The sequence below is a fragment of the Clinocottus analis genome, unplaced genomic scaffold, assembly GCF_023055335.1.
Source record: "Clinocottus analis isolate CAN_PGR_092001 unplaced genomic scaffold, fCliAna1.0.p SCAF_11, whole genome shotgun sequence".
Taxonomy (NCBI): domain Eukaryota; kingdom Metazoa; phylum Chordata; class Actinopteri; order Perciformes; family Cottidae; genus Clinocottus; species Clinocottus analis.
Genome location: NW_027175832.1, coordinates 20,170,321 through 20,186,534, shown reverse-complemented (window position 1 = coordinate 20,186,534; position 16,214 = coordinate 20,170,321). Strand labels below are relative to the sequence as shown.

The 16,214-nt window shown below is 43.8% G+C and overlaps 1 protein-coding gene across 5 annotated transcripts in view; it reads right to left on the bottom strand.

Moving 5' to 3' along the window:
- Nucleotides 1-28: 28 nt before the first annotated feature.
- Nucleotides 29-16,214, bottom strand: part of esyt2a (extended synaptotagmin-like protein 2a) — a 23,772-nt gene continuing 7,586 nt past the window's right edge. Inside the window, exons 6-25 of one of the 5 annotated variants that reach the window (XM_068566538.1) lie at nucleotides 15,985-16,057; nucleotides 14,665-14,754; nucleotides 13,006-13,061; nucleotides 11,672-11,792; nucleotides 11,428-11,604; nucleotides 11,262-11,344; nucleotides 10,746-10,794; nucleotides 10,281-10,370; nucleotides 10,105-10,200; nucleotides 8,846-8,947; nucleotides 6,752-6,814; nucleotides 4,645-4,719; nucleotides 4,225-4,311; nucleotides 3,985-4,134; nucleotides 3,308-3,714; nucleotides 3,112-3,210; nucleotides 2,890-3,021; nucleotides 2,636-2,741; nucleotides 2,470-2,519; nucleotides 29-1,985 (exon numbers count right to left, since the gene is read on the bottom strand). In XM_068566538.1, coding sequence (XP_068422639.1) covers nucleotides 1,940-1,985; nucleotides 2,470-2,519; nucleotides 2,636-2,741; nucleotides 2,890-3,021; nucleotides 3,112-3,210; nucleotides 3,308-3,714; nucleotides 3,985-4,134; nucleotides 4,225-4,311; nucleotides 4,645-4,719; nucleotides 6,752-6,814; nucleotides 8,846-8,947; nucleotides 10,105-10,200; nucleotides 10,281-10,370; nucleotides 10,746-10,794; nucleotides 11,262-11,344; nucleotides 11,428-11,604; nucleotides 11,672-11,792; nucleotides 13,006-13,061; nucleotides 14,665-14,754; nucleotides 15,985-16,057 — 2,152 coding nt within the window. In that variant the 3' untranslated portion in view covers nucleotides 29-1,939. Of the gene's footprint in view, nucleotides 1,986-2,465; nucleotides 2,520-2,635; nucleotides 2,742-2,889; nucleotides 3,022-3,111; nucleotides 3,211-3,307; nucleotides 3,715-3,984; nucleotides 4,135-4,224; nucleotides 4,312-4,644; nucleotides 4,720-6,751; nucleotides 6,815-8,845; nucleotides 8,948-10,104; nucleotides 10,201-10,280; nucleotides 10,371-10,745; nucleotides 10,795-11,261; nucleotides 11,345-11,427; nucleotides 11,605-11,671; nucleotides 11,793-13,005; nucleotides 13,062-14,664; nucleotides 14,755-15,984; nucleotides 16,058-16,214 lie in introns of those variants that run through there. The other 4 variants (XM_068566548.1, XM_068566556.1, XM_068566565.1 and 1 more) reach the window with 4 other exon arrangements.

Genomic DNA, 16,214 nt, shown 5'->3' with positions numbered 1-16,214 from the left:
GTGTTAATGACTCAAACACCAGAAGAAGTCCAGCTTCATGCTGCATTCGAGCTCTTTATTGTGTTTTTAAAAGACATTTACAGGAGACGTTGTGGAAACCGATGGAGCGTCTCCGTCTCAGCACACGAGAACGTCTCCGGGTCGCGTGAATCTTAAGGCACGAGATAAATTAAGAAGACGGCGGAAGAAAAACAACAAACATAAACCGCCTTCAGACCAACCGCTTGATCGGCACAAAGTAATAAAAAAAACACACACAAGGGCACAGTTTGACATACAGAGCGTGTGAAACACAACAAGGCGAGAAGTCCATATTTGTGTTGTTTTCTGAAGGTCAAAAGGTCGCGCTGGCCTCCTCTGACACCCCAGAAGCTTTTGTTGGATGCATTTTGATGCTGATAATTGTGCCTTCTTTGTTACGATATGATGGAAGCAGTGTTGAATATGATGCGTGTACACTAAACATTAAAAAAACACAAGTTTAAGACTCATAGCTGATTCATGAACAACATTTTAACGACACGATTGTCACGGAAATGATCGCGATATCAAACAAACGAAAAAGCCCTCGAGACCAAATGTGTGATTATTTTTTTGGAAATGTAAAATGTATCTAAATTTGCGATTTTTCAACTTTTAAAAGACAATTTTTTTTTTGTGAAAGCAAAGTTTGTATTAATTTTTCATCCACGTGAAACCGTCGTGACCTCAGGAGTGAAATCTGTTACTTTGTCACAGGTTTTAATACGTTTTTCACTTCCACAGGACTCGTTTCTCTTTTGCTCGTGACTAATACTGTCCTCGCTCACCGCCACTTCCTGTCTTTCTTCACATTAAAAGAACACCATTAAAAAGAGAAAGAAAAAAAGTCTTTTAATGTGAAAGAAATTGGGAGGAAGTGGAGCTTAACGCCGAGAAAAACTGCTTTTTTATGTGTAAATAAACATTATTATTATTATTATTATTATTATGGTTGTCGCGTGTCCTTTCATGATGTCACCACTGGAGGGCGCCAAAGAGGATCATTCTATATATAAACTACACACTGTGGCTTCAGATAAATGAATAGAAAACATGATTAATAATCTTAAATACAGTTTGATATGATGAATTATCTTAAAATAATATGTCAACAAGATATTTTTGGCCATATTTTAGAGTAAATATATGTTGTTTTTTAAACACAGATGTGCAAATATTCAGTTAAAAAAAGCACAAACATGTCACACGGAGCGACGGAAAAGAACTAAACCAACATGTGACGTAACGTTGGAGGAGAGAAGTTGATTATTACACATGAGAAGTTGGTTATTACACATGACATTACAGTAATAAAACCAGAGGGAAGTGAACATAAAACCCTGGCGGGGGGGAATGAAACATTCTCGTCTCTTTGGTTGCGACCGCCGGCGTGCTGCGAATCACAGAACTTATTTTCATTTAAAAAAATTTAAAAAAAGAATTAACAAATCAAATATAATAAAATGTGACACAATCCTTTGGCCTGATAGGAGAACCTGCACCTCTCTCTCTCTCTCTCTCTCTCTCTCTCTCTCTCTCTCTCTCTCTCTCTCTCTCTCTCTCTCTTCTCCTGCATCACTGTTTATATTTACAAACTTGTACATCGTCGTTCTCGACTCAAACTGCTGCAACAGCAAAAAAAGAAAGAAAAGGGAAATAAAAATCGATTGTCTTAGTCTACAGCTGCTATAGTTTCTGCTATAAATATGAAATATAGACTTCCACAGCAGGGTTATGATATATAATATACTCTACGCTCCCTTTAGTCTACCAGCCTTCACTTCTTAAAGGGGAGGTTTGCCTTGCGACTGATGTGAAGAATGAACGTCAAAGCTGCTTCTGTTTCCTTTCCTACAACACAGGCTGAAGCGAAGAGATATGATGAGGAGGAGGAGGATGATGAAGATACGGATGCTGTCTATAGTTGCTGAGGCTTCGTCAGGCCATCTTCACTCAGCTCATACCTGCAGGAGAGAGAGAGGGAGAGAGAGAGAGAGAGAGAGAGAGAGAGAGAGAGCGAGAGAGAGAGAGAGAGAGAGCGAGAGAGAGAGCGAGAGAGAGAGAGAGAGCGAGAGAGAGAGAGAGAGAGAGACGAGTTTCAGCTTCATCATTTCCCTCCTGAAGAAAACGAATATAACAAATGTAACAACAAATGTAACACATGCAATAAACAAATGTAACAAATGTAACAACAAATGTAACAAACGTAACACATGTAACAACGTAGCTAGCATAAATAAATAAAAACGTTCCTGAGAGGACTTTCTGAAACGCAATATTGGAAAATGTTGGAGAAAAAAGGATTTTAAGTTCTAAAGTTCTCTTAAAAGACAAAGTATTCCACTTTTCACCCCATAAACCACTAAGTCCTTCATTTGGAGGACATTTCTGTGCCATCGGGCACTAACTGCCTGCATGGCGCCGTGGGCGGCGCTGGTGGAGACTCACCACTGCGTCCAGCCCTTGCTGGTGTCCTCGTGGGTCAGATCCACCAGAACCTGAGGACACAAAAGACTTTTCTTCACCGGCAGAAGACGTGAACGACGTCCTGAGCGTCGCGACGGGATGAAAACCGGCTCCTTCACAAGTTGAGACACATAAAACCGGTGCGTACCTTTCCCAGAAGGCCTTTGTGTTTGGAGAGCAGGCCGCCGCCGTTCTTCACCGCCACGTCCAGCGTCCGCCGGTGGAGCTCCACGAGGGAAACGCTGAACTCGAACCTGAGCGGGAGGAGAAGGAAACCGTCAGCGACCGGAACAAACAAAAACACAAATCCTGTGACGGTTAGCTGCTAACCGTTAGCCACTAGCCGTTAACCGTTAACTGTTAACTATTAGCCGTTATCCGTTAGCCACTAACGGGACTCACGTCTGGTCGTAAACCGGGGTCAGGGTCTTCTTGAACGTGTGAGTTTTCCTCCGGCCGGACCGGCGCTTGTCGGGGAGCAGGTAGAGGCGGACGTACGGGTCAGAGCCGTGGTCCGAGAACGTGATCAGGTTTCTGAGGAGGGGGAGGGAGAAGGGTGTCACAGGAGGAGGAAGAGGAGGAGGAGGAGGAGGGAGTTGTTGTTGTTGTTGTTGTGGGCCGTACCTGCAGCCGTGGACGACCACGATGAGTTTGTTCCTCTGGGAGCTGTGACGGACCGTCAGCTGGATCTCACCCAGAGGGAAGTGACTTGGACCAGAACCACTAGAGGAAGGAGGGGGGAGGGAGGGAACAGGAAGTGTTAAGAAACACTGAGTCATTTCCTGTTTAAAATGGGGTCACATGACAGCGTGAGCTTTACTTCTGCAGCTGCTGCAGTCTCTGCTGCAGCTCCTGGGCGGCGTAGGGGTTGGAGATGTCCGAGGCGATGCTCGGCGTCGGCTCCTTGCCTCCGGCCAGGTGCTGCTGGGAGCCGGAGATGGTCAGGTTGGAGGTGCTCCTCCCGGTGTCCGCCAGGCCCCTGCCGCCGCCTCCTCCTCCTCCTCCTCTTCCTCCGGCCAGGTCGGCCTCCCGGCGCCGGTTCAGCATGTCCTGGGCCGAGACGGAGGACGAGCGGGGGACGTCGTGGGCGGAGCCGGGAGGCGCCGGCGTCTCCGAGGACACGGAGGACCGCGGGGTGGAGTCGGCGGCGGGCCGGTTCCTGTTCAGCGGCACCGAGGCCGGGGCCGAGCCCGAGGGCGAGGACGGAGGCTGGTCCAAACACAGAACCTGGAGAACGCAGGTTCAGACACGCGTTGGCTTCCCCAAGACTTTGAACCACATTTTCATGACTTTTGACGAAATTTTTACCACTTTTAACCAAATTTCCTTGACTTTAAACCTCATTTCCATTACTTCAAACCACAATTTCATGATTTTAAACCTCATTTCCATTACTTTAAACCACATTTCCACGACTTCAAACCACGTTTCCACAACTTTTAACCACATTTCCACGACTTTAAACCACATTTCCATGACTTTTGACCACATTTTTACCCGCAGAGCCATCTTCATCTTCAGGGTGCAGCTGGGTCCGGAGTTCTTCAGCGGGAAGCGCTGGTTCAGCGTCATCTCCTCCGCCTCCAGCAGGCGGCTCAGAGGGAGCGTCAACGTCCCCAACGAGCACTCGTGCTTCTCGTCCTTCACCTGAGAGAAACAAAGATAGAGAGAGAGAGAGAGTGATGTCACTCACGCCACGGCGAGCCGCTCTCAGACGTCACACCTGAGCGTCCGTACCTCGACCTGCAGCTCCTGGGTTCTGGGGTTGTGGATGAGGAAGGTGAAGGCCTCCTCCCACACCGGCTCGTTGGTCTTGTATCTGGTCTGAAGGGGAGAGAGACGGATCAGTCAGAGCCTAAACTTTACACTCATCCTCTGAAAATAACAGAAAACAAGTTGCTGATCAAGTGAACTAGCCGACAACACAACAGACCGCCCGCTCATCGCGTGCTAGCTTTGTGCAACATAAAGCTAATGTGTTCATACATCAGCGTATAATCGAATGTTTACAGCTTTTCCCAACAAAAAAGCATGGCTACTATTTTTTTAAACGTGTGAAAAGCTCGTGGATTCATAGATTTGATCTTTGAGTTAAATTCACGGACAAAAGATGAACATTTGTGGTTTCATGACTCACATACTGTGTTTTGATCTCACCTTGCTCTCGAAGGACTTGTGTCCCACTGTGAACTGGACGAGTGGACTGGGATCACTGGTCACCTTTTTACCAGACTGCAGGAGAAGAAAAACAGGTTTTAAAATGGTCCAAAGGAGAACAATCAGTAACAGATTCCTTTAAAAAAAAGATGCAATGACGGAGTTAATGTTGCTCTTATAGCATCTTTTTTTTAAAAATAATAAAATAAAGCAACTTAACATTCCTTTAAACACAAAAAACATCTAAAATGCCAAATTCCCATGACTTAAAACCACATTTCCATGATTTCTAAGCACATTTTCAGACAAATTCCTGAAAAAAAAAAAGATGCAATGATGGAGTTAAGATTTTGCTCTTATAGCATCTTTTTTTGTTGATAAAATAAAGCAACTAAACATTCCTTTAATCACAAAAAACATCTAAAATGTTGATTATTGTGTTAAATGTGTTGACTTTGTGCACTTTGAGCTCAGCAACATTTCAGGTCTTTGTGGTACCGCTGACTTTAAAAAGGGGGAGGAGTTAAGCGGGAAACTATACTCTCTATGGCCCCCGAAACAGGAAGTCCAGGTCACTTCAAAATAAAAGATCGGTGTAAATGTAGTTATGACAACAATGTTGTTATTTACAACACACATCGTTAGACACAGTTTTAGTAAACAAACATGATTAGTGAAGTTTGTTAATGATTTCAAAACAGCTGTAAAGTTAAATCCAGTAACAGTTCCAGTGACAGCGCCCCCTGGTGGAAGTATTTGGTAGTGCAACGCGGCGTCACGTTTCAAAACGTAGACGGGGAAATGTAAAGATGGCGGCGTTCGCTCTTTATTCATGAAACGGCTCATCTCTGCTTTTCTAGTGTGTCTTCAAGACACGTGCTTTTCACAATAAAAGCACCAGCCAATTACAAACCTGGCGCTTCTTTTAATAAAGTTTTGTGTTTTCTCCTCCAGGAGGATCATGCGATCGGTTGTGAGTGAGTGAGTGAGTGTGCACCTGTGTGTCTGTCCACTTCTGATCGCTCAGATAATATTTTGGGTGTCCAGTTATGGTTTCATCCTGTGGAAGCCCGGTCATAATTATGAGATAATAAGTCACAATTATGAGATAATAAGTCATAATTATGAGATAATAAGTCACAATTATGAGATAATAAGTCAGCATTATGAGATAATAAGTCATAATTATGAGATAATAAGTCATAATTATTTGATAATAAGTCAGCATTATGAGATAATAAGTCAGCATTATGAGATAATAAGTCAGCATTATGAGATAAGTCATAATTATGAGATAATAAGTCAGCATTATGAGATAAGTCATAATTATGAGATAATAAGTCATAATTATGAGATAATAAGTCACAATTATGAGATAATAAGTCATAATTATGAGATAATAAGTCACAATTATGAGATAATAAGTCATAATTATGAGATAATAAGTCAGCATTATGAGATAATAAGTCATAATTATGAGATAATAAGTCAGCATTATGACATAAAACTCATATTCATGAGATAAAAAGTCATAATAATAATTTATTTTTATCTCATAATTTCCACTTCATAATTGAATTATTACTATTATATTTGTAGTTTGACTGAAGTGTGTTTTAAGTCACCTTGCAGTTCCTTATTGTCTTGATGGGTTTAGTGGTGGTGTGGTTGCAGACACACCTGGCGGAGCGCCGAACTCCAGTTTTGTGAACTTTGGGTGTAAATCTGTAAACTATAATAACCCAGAACTGTTTAAAAAGGTGGAAGGGCTCGACGCCGCGGCGACAAATGAACACTGAACTGAAAAATGTCGAATGAGACTTAATCTCTGCGGCCGCTACGTGTTCGGCGTCTGTTTCTGAGGTATTTTATAAAATATTGAGCTTTGCGTCAACAGTCGTGTTGTCCGTCTCCGGTGAGGAAGAGCTTCATGGTTTTGAGTTCTGGCCTCAAGCGGACCCGACCCCCCCCCCCCCAACGTCAGCCGAGCGGCAGCTAATCCCTCCACATGCTTTTCATCCGGAGGGTGTACAACACGAGCTGCATGTGTGAGTGAATGAGCCGGCGTTGTGTTCCTGTGTTGTCGCTCCGTCACCGTGTCGTTTACCTTGATGGCCTTACTGACCGAGGACTTCCTCAGCCCCGCCTGGTTGAACTCTAACGGATTGCGCTTTGATTTTCCCCCAGGGACAAGGCAGGAGAGAGCAAACAACACACACACACAGACACACAAACAAACACCAGTAGGTTATTAGGGAGGAGAGGGGAGGGGCATGCAGGGAGGACGAAGAGGAGGATGAGGAGAAAGGACCGCCAGACGATGGGACACGATGAGACAGACAGAGACAACATGGATGATCACATGGTTAATGCCACTCCTCAGTTAATCATGGACATGAGGAGAAAACCAGAGTCCAACCAACACTGGATTCACACAGAGCATCTCTATATCGCTTCCTAATCATGATTAAAATGTATATAATATACAGGTTTCTCTTCCAGTGAAAGTATGCAAACAAGGTCACATTTAGAAAACTGGAAATTTGCAAAACATATTTAATTTTCCTTTAACTATACATCAATAAACAAACGTCTGCTGTGGCGTATCGGTTGGACTCCAGTTAAAATACCACAGCGTTGGATGGATTCATTCATTAAAATGGAGAGAGATGTTAGGTGAAGATCAGAGGAAAAGGAATCATCCTGATGGAAAAAGACAACGAGATGGTTTGATGTTGTGGCGACATTAAAATGTTTATATTGGTATGAAAGACGTCGATGTTACAAACACAAACATGTTCACCATGTTCTGCAGGTTGCATGAATGTAAAGACCGTGAAACAACAGAAGCATCTCCTCTGGTGTCGGACTATCCTGAGCATCATCTTTATTATCGCACCTGGGACACATAGATATAGGTATGAATGTAGGCCATTCCATATATATAGGCATATAGGTATGAATGAAAACACAAAACGGGACCTGGCGCTGAAAATTGGTCGTAAAAAAGTGCAAAATGACACACAAAACCTGGTCATTTATTTTATAATTTTAGTTCAATTTTGCTGCGAACTTTATTGTTCAGCTCTGATTAATTAATTAATTAAATTATTTTTTATTTTTTAGTACTTTTTTTTGCGGAAACACCCCCAGCCAATCAGTAGACAGAGTCCTGTGACATGTGACATGTTGACCCACGACACAAAGGAGGTCTTCACGTGACCGTCTGGTTGTTTGGACCCTCTAAGTGTCTTTCTGGTGGACCAACCTGCATTAAAGGGACGTTGACTCACCAGCGACACCGGTGGCCAACAGCCAGAACTGCATCGCGAGCTCAAGAGTTAACCTCCTGTCGCACAAAAACGGTCTTGTGCATTCTTATAAAAAATAGATTTGCTTCAGTTCTTCATGGCGCGGTGAGCAACGTGCCGCCCCCTGCTGGCTGGAGGGTGAACAACCAACACGGGACGACTGAACGGGGAAAATCTGTTCACACACAATGAGTTGATGCAGGAAGGATGGAGGGAAACGGCAATCCAGGGAGAATTCACCCTCCCTGCGCTCGGTGTCTCAGACTGACCAGAATGCATTCCTTCCTCTCAATATAAACTTAAACAGTGAAAAAAAATTATTTCTTAAAGAGAGCTTTTAACTCGTCTGAGACGTAGTTTTTGGGATGTGAGAAATATTCTTTAACAAACTCTTTTCTACATGATAAAGAACAGAGACAAAACTATAACTATATTTATCATATTGTGGACTAACAATGTGTTTACAATAATGTAATTTAAAAACAAAACATTTTGCATTTTAAAAAATGGATTGAAGGTATTGAATTTGTTTTCTTGAGATTATATGAAATGGTCAACTTTTCTCTTAATTAGACTAAAATATTATAAAACCGATACACAATGCTGAAAACTACTTGATGACAACTTGATTGTCAATTGAATCAACACTATAGGTGCAAATCTTAACTGGTCTCTTTGCTCCCAGCATGAATTCACCAGTCGACGATCCAAAAGTACAATCCTCATTCCATCTCAGCGTAACGTTTCTAAAACTCAGATACGATGATGTTAATGAACTCTCATGCACGAGTCGGGGTTCATGCTCATCAAACCTTCAAAAACAAACACGAGCAAACGTGACAACAAAAAGAAAAGAAGGACCTGGAGCAGGAAACAGCTCGCGCACTCACAAATAAGGTCCTATAGAGGGAGGCCGTGTTCTCACAAAACACCAGGCCCGCCGCCCGCCGCTCTTTTAAGTAGCCAGAGCCCAAGTTCCCCTCGAAGACGCTCTTCAGGGAGGGGGGCGGAGGAAGAGGAGGAGGTGAGGAAGAAGAAGAGGAAGGTGAGGCCTGCACAAAGGTCTCACACTAACAGAGAAAACTGTACGAGACAAAGTAGGCTTAAAGGTGCCGTGAGAGTCCAGGTACCAGAGTAGGAACCAGACCTTTAGCTGCAAACAACTAAGTTGAGTTTTTTGTAAAATAAAATAAAATACACTTTTTCTTTTTTAAAAACAAGTAAATAAAGTTAAACAAGTACCTCTGCCTGAATTAAACTATATATATATATATATATATATATATATATATATATATATATATATATATATACATATATATATAATATAAAAAATAATAAAAAGCTAAAAAACGCTCACACAAAAACAGTTATTTTAATAATAATAATTATATATATATATATATATATATATATATATATATATATATATATATATATATATATATATATATATATATATATAGTCTTATCTCTACTGCACCTTTAAGACGAGAAGAACAGAAAAGAAGTTCAGACGAGAAGAAGAAAGAGAACTGAGGAGAAATAAACTCCAGCGGTTTGTTTGTTTTATACAACCTGGCGCACCAGACGGGTGGGATGTCAACAGAGAAAAAACCTCTTAAAATAAAGTACCGACCACACAACAACAAACTACAGCTACAATTCATACAAGAAAAATAGAAAAATAGAAAATAACATCCCTTTCCCCTCATTTCTTGCATTAATTTTCATTTATAGTACAAACCATGTCAAACTTAATTCTTTTCCGTTTATACCACGTCTTTCAAAATTTGATATTACAATTTTGTTTTCTTTACTTCATGAAAAGCAATACTCATTTTGTAATATAATTTCTATATATTATAAATAAATAAAATATAAGAAAATTGCATCAAAAGTTTAACTCGGAAAATTCATTCATCACCGTAGCAAGCAGCTTATTTATATATGAGACACATTAAAAGAAATTAAATAAAAGAAATTACAAAAAAAAAAATCAGAAATGCAAAATACTTAATATATCCCACAAAACAAAACAGTAAAGCGTAATAATTGAGGAAATGAAACAATAAAGAGCAAACGTGCCATGTACGTGCAGTGAGTAAATAACTCTGGCGTTCACTCATCTCCAGTGTCTCTGACTTACCGGCAGGTTTCTGGCCGAGTCCAAGAAGACCACGAGCAGCGCCGACGACAGCCCGTCGTTGGCTTGACCGCGATCGGCTTTGATGCTCGCCAGAGCCTGAGGGGAGGAGACGCCGCTCAGCGCTTCTGCATTTGTGTTTATTTGTGTTGTGTGCGAGTGCGGCGGCGGTTGTGTACCTGGTCCAGCCTCTCCGGCGATGGCAGCAGAGACAACCACTCCAGCTTCAGGTGCAGCTTCCCCGTCGCCACGTCCTCGATCACGAACCACTGAAGACGAACGAAACGATGCTCCATCAACACGGCAATGACTCAAAAGACTGTTTTCATTCTCATTCGAGGTGTTATTCATGGTGACACTTCAAAATAAAAGCTTGTTCATGCGTGACAGCGTCCTGGAAGACAACTGCAGATTATTAACTTCCTTAAAAATACACTATCTGTACTTATGTATGTAAGTATTATTACTTATTATGAGGATTTAAGTTTCTTAAAGAAAAGAAGAGCCGAGAAGTCGGTGTGAGATGTGTTAATCTGAACATTAACGGCTGTGAACGAGGAGAAACTTTGATATTACGAAAACTTCAATCTGGTGAACATTAGCCCCGCCCACAGGGTTTGAGTGACAGGTGAGTCGCAGATTACCTCGTCGACCTTCTGTTCCTTCTGCAGCTGCGCCACGTCGATGCCCAGGCTGAGGAGGAGTCACATGATCGCCGTCATTGAACGCACCACGGTGACGCACAGTGTTAAAACATGAAGTTTAAATAAAATATATAAATTCACTCCACCGAATGAATCAAAAAGTAACAAATTGAATCAGAAAGTAGTGAAAAGTTCCCTGAGCACAAAGTAAAGTCTTTAAATGTTTTGTTTAGACTGAGAGACAGTAAAAAAAAATAGAAATCTTTCATTTCTAATTATGTGAAAAGCAGCAGATCTTCATATTTTAATGCAGGAAAAGAAGATTTTTCGCCTTCTCGGTGGACGTCTGACGTCAACGATTATCAATTTATGGATTATTTTAGCACTCGTTAGCAGACATGAGCGCAGAGAACAAACACAAACTCCTTCGGTCCAGTTTCTGGCCTCAAGTATTCACAACATCTTCTGTTTGTCTTTGGTTCTGATTCCATCACAGAAACAGGAAACAGGAAGTACCTTCCCAGGAAGTCGTCTTTATCCGTGTCTTCATCAAACAGCTCGATCTCCAGATTCTGAGCCGTGTTTTCATAGATCAAAGCCTGAAGAACAACACACATTAATGTGAGACACACACACACACAGAGACACACACACACACGCACAGACACACACACACACGCACCTCGTACACCTCGTTCCACTTGGGGTGCACCGTCTCGTGGATGACTTTGCTCTGGAACACGTGCGTCCCGATCTTGATGAATCCGTACGGGTCGGACTTCCCTTTGATCAAACCGCCCAGGAACTTGTCTTTACCCAGAAGGTCCTGCGCCTCCAGGAAGTGGATCCTCAGGACGCCCTGCGGCACAAAGAGGGTGAGACGGGGCGCGGCGTGTGTGTGTGTGTGTGTGTGTGTGTGTGTGTACCTTGGGCATGGGGAAGCGCAGCTGGGCCAGCTGGCTCTCCTGCACCAGAGGGATGGTGATGCGGTTCGGCAGAACCATCTGACTGGAGATGATGTCCTGCACGATGTCATCAAACAAACCACTGAGGAGGAAGAGGAGGAGGAGGAAGATGAGGAGGAGGAAGATGAGGAGGAGGTGGAGGAGAAGTATTATTATATTATTATTTTCTGCATATTAAAAGTGAACAGTGAACAGTGTGCAACGCTGTCCTCTAGAGGGCAGCAGAGAGCTGCAGTCACACACACGCACACACACACACACACACACACACACACACACACACACACACACACACACACACACACACACACACACACACAGCTGATCCCGGGTCAGCTCCGGCAGAGTCCAGCTGACTCACGGCGGCCACACCGCCTGCAGCTGCAGGAGGAAACGCTCATGAAGAGTGAGCGCCGCCTCTCACAGGAAGAGAGCGAGGAGGGTGGGGCCACACACACACACACACACACACACACACACACACACACACACACACACTGTGGTGTGTTCACAGGAACTCGTCGAACGAGGAGAGCTACATTTCACAGGGCGGAGTCTTTCTTGGAAGCCGCAGTTTCTCTGCTGAAACACAGACGAGAGCACGGCAGGTCGAGCACTTTGATGTTGCTGTTGTACGGATAATCTGCTGGGATTAACCCTCTGGACCCTAGAGGTCGTGGGTGGGGGGGGGGACAGCTGTTGGACGAGGTGACGCAACACCTTCACTTTCCTTTTAACTCGTCAGGTCACTACTTTTCACCAAATCTATTTAAAAGCATCCTGAGTCTCCTCCTCCTGCCTCAGAGCCCCGCGACCACGTCACGTCCGCTTCTCACTTTTTACAAGTCCAACATTTAGATTTTTCAGACCGAAACGTCCGTTTGACGAGGAGGAGGAAGAGGAGGAAGAGGAGGAGGATGAAGACCGCTTTCCTCTTTTAGCTGCTGAAGTACAGCGCTCCAGCTCTAGAAACACATTCCAGTTCTGGAAAACAGCTCAAAGGAGTTCTCAATTAAATTCAACCTGAAGGCTCAAGAGGACGTCTCCCATGTGTACGAGGTCATAGATCTAAATAATTAGAGAGAGACAGAGAGAGAGAGAGAGAGAGAGAGAGAGAGAGAGAGAGAGAGAGAGAGAGAGAGACCAGGAAGTCTCGCTGAGCGTCATTTGAATGAAATTTCAATCCGTCCGGTCTCAACTCCTCTACACCTTCTGGACATCACGGCCATGAGACACACTGACACACACACACACACACACACACACACACACACATTCACAACTCGGTTACTCACTTCACACCAGGAATGTCCAGCAGGTTCGTGAGACCGGTCCAGTTAATGTCCAGCAACTGAGAGAGAGAGAGAGAGAGAGAGAGAGAGAGAGAGAGAGAGAGAGAGAGAGAGAGATTTAATAAAGAGACAAGAGCAGCTTACAAGTAAAACAACATCCTGGTGACGGAGAGAGAGACTTTCAGTCTCTCTTCCATCCATCTCTCCCTTCCTTTAGCCGTCCATGTACTTCCTGTCTGAAGCTGATCAGCTGTATTGATCGTCGGCTCGATGGAGGTCGATGCCGCAGGATCACGACAAGAAGAAGAAGAAACGTCTTCAGAGATCGTTCAAAAACACTTTTATTCATAGTTTATTCATGTGAGCATTTAGCATGAAGGCGACGCCACGTGATAGAAGGAAGGATGGATGAAAGGATGGAGGGATGGATGGAGGGGTGGAAGGATAAAAAGGAGAATCCCAGATGATGGAAAGACAACCAGACTGTAGGGAAACCTTCACCAGGAAGCAGTTCAGGAGGGAATAAAGCAGATTGAACTGAGGGATGAGAAACGGCATCAGACACACGGTCCGGCTCGTTTTTATCAGGAAGCAGCAGCAGGGATTTAAAACGGGGGCGGAGCCTCTCACGGTGAGCGTGTGCGTGGGTTTAAGGAGGAATGAAGGGAAGAAACGTACCACTGACTGAAAGGAAGTGTCTGTGTGAGTAACAGAGAGAGAGAGAGAGAGAGAGAGAGAGAGAGAGAGAGAGAGAGAGAGAAAGAGAGAGAGGTGAGTCACATCTACAGGAAGCACATGCTGTCAAGGCCTGAGATATCCTGTCTTTTAATCCTAAATACGGTTTATTGTGTGTGTGTGTGTGTGTGTGTGTGTGTGTGTGTGTGTGTGTGTGTGTGTGTGTGTGTGTGTTCAGTGGGTGTGTGTCTTTCCGTGGCCTAGTTAGCGCCCTAGACGTAGAGCCGCGGTGGACCACAATGCCATGCAGCCGGGCCTGGCACAGGAAGACAGAGGGTGACTTTCACAGAACCAACTCATAGCTCTCTGTAAGAGTGTGTGTGTGTGTGTGTGTGTGTGTGTGTGTGTGTGTGTGTGTGTGTGTGTGTGTGTGTGTGTGTGTGTGTGTGTGTGTGTGTGTGTGTGCGTACACCATGGTAGAGATGTAAACGACCACATTTCATCACTAAATCTGACTTATACCCTGTACGCCTTTTGCTCCGGTCTGAAACGCCTTAATGCTAACAATGCTAACAATGCTAGCGGCGTTGTTCGCTAATGGCGACACCAGCGAAGGCGACATTTTAAACATCTGTTGTAATTTTCGTCTAAAGTGGATGCGATTCAGAGCGCAGATACACGTTGTGGAGGAGAGGGAGGAGCGCCACGCCCTGAAGGAGGAAGAGGAGGAAGGAAGGAAGAGCAGGAATGTGAAGATAAAGAAGGAATGTGGAGACTGAGGAGGAGGAGGAGGAGGAGGACTGTGAAGATAGAGGTTTGCAAAGCTTTTAAAATGTCAAAATATGATTTGCAATGACAATACTCCATTATTAAATGTAATAAAGAATGAATACATTTAAATAAAACTCAAAACTTGAGAAATCAGTTTCCGGAGGAGACGGCGGTCGGGTGGGAGGGCCGGGGGTCAAAGGTCAAACAGGAACTCACCGGTTTGTTGATGAAGAAGACGGACAGCGCCCCGATCAGAGGCATGTCGCCCAGCAGCGGCTCCATCACCACGCGCACCGTCCCGTGGAGCTGCACGCAGGAACACGTCATTATGGAACATGAAACAACACTTAGCTGGAAATAAATTATAGAGTCTAATTCTGCATTCATTATTTTTTTCTTTGAATGCTTTAGTCATGTAGAAAAGCAGAGCAGCTCCGAGAAAGAGACCTGCAGGCCACCGTAGTTCTCCAGAGGGCTGAGAGGTTTTCAGCTGGCTGCCACAAACCACTAGAGGCCGCTAGAACACACTGTCCTTTAACGTTTAAATAAATCATAAAACAGCCCTCAATCGTTTGACATTTTGGTTTTCTGCAGCGATGACAGACTGAAAGGTCGACGTTATGAAACCTGCAGGAGAGCTGGGAGTCTGATCATGTGACGCAGCTTTCTGTTCGTCTGAAAGAACACGCAAGAGGGAGAACGTGAGACTTCTTCTTCTTCTGCTGTTCCTCTAGAGGCGGCGGTGACTCAGGCCTCAGACACGCAGACTGCAGCCACAATTAGTCAGAACTCCTCTGAGCAACAAATACCAACCAGCAATCATCTGGAGGAGATCAGCAGAGATTACATGTTGTTTACATGTGGTTTAAATGTTGTTTACATGTTGTGTACATGTTTTTGACATGTTATTTACATGTTCACATTGTGTTTGCCCTCTTTTCTAAAATAAAACATTTAAAAAGAAAAAGGAGGATTTCTAAATTCTGTGTGTATGTCTTTGTATGTGTGTGTGTGTGTGTGTGTGTGTGTGTGTGTGTGTGTGTGTCTCCGCCTCCAATATGCTGATCTCCCTCTCTGTAAATCTTTCCCACGTTCTCTCTTTTCGCTCCCTCCCTCCCTCTGTGTGTGTGTGTGTGTGTGTGTGCCTCTGATCTCTGAACAACACATATGGGCCGATGCTAAGCTAACAGCGGCGTGGATAAGGCCTCCTCTATCAGTCCGGCGTCAACACGTTACCCAACAGCTGCTGTGTGGAGGTCAAAGGTCAAGACGGAGGTCACGGTGGAAGGAACGGGACGACGTCAGGGAACGTCTTTTAATCCTCTTTATCACTCATTTATCAATAATAGTATTTTGTCATCAAATAATTTTGATCTCTCAAAAATAATCGCGTGATTGTGTCCGTAATCCAAACGATGACCAATTCATGTCGAGATCAGTGGATTTATTTGTTTCTGCGCTGAACAGAAACATCTGGAACCCGGCAGGTGATGACGTCACACAGCCGTTCCCATCATGCACCTTGATAAAACACACCTGGATGCTCTTGATCCCGGCTCTGCAGTAGTACTTCTTGATGTCCACGCCGATCTCCGTGTTCCCGACAAAACTGCAACAAGATGACAAACGAAATGCTTTTATTTTGAAGGGAAAAATGTATTCTATAACTTCAGGGTCAAGAAATCCTTCTTTTCTTTTGCTCATAAAAGTCCTAAAAACAGCTGTTCTTTTAACACGTGTTCCTCCAACAGGAGGAACTTTTTGTG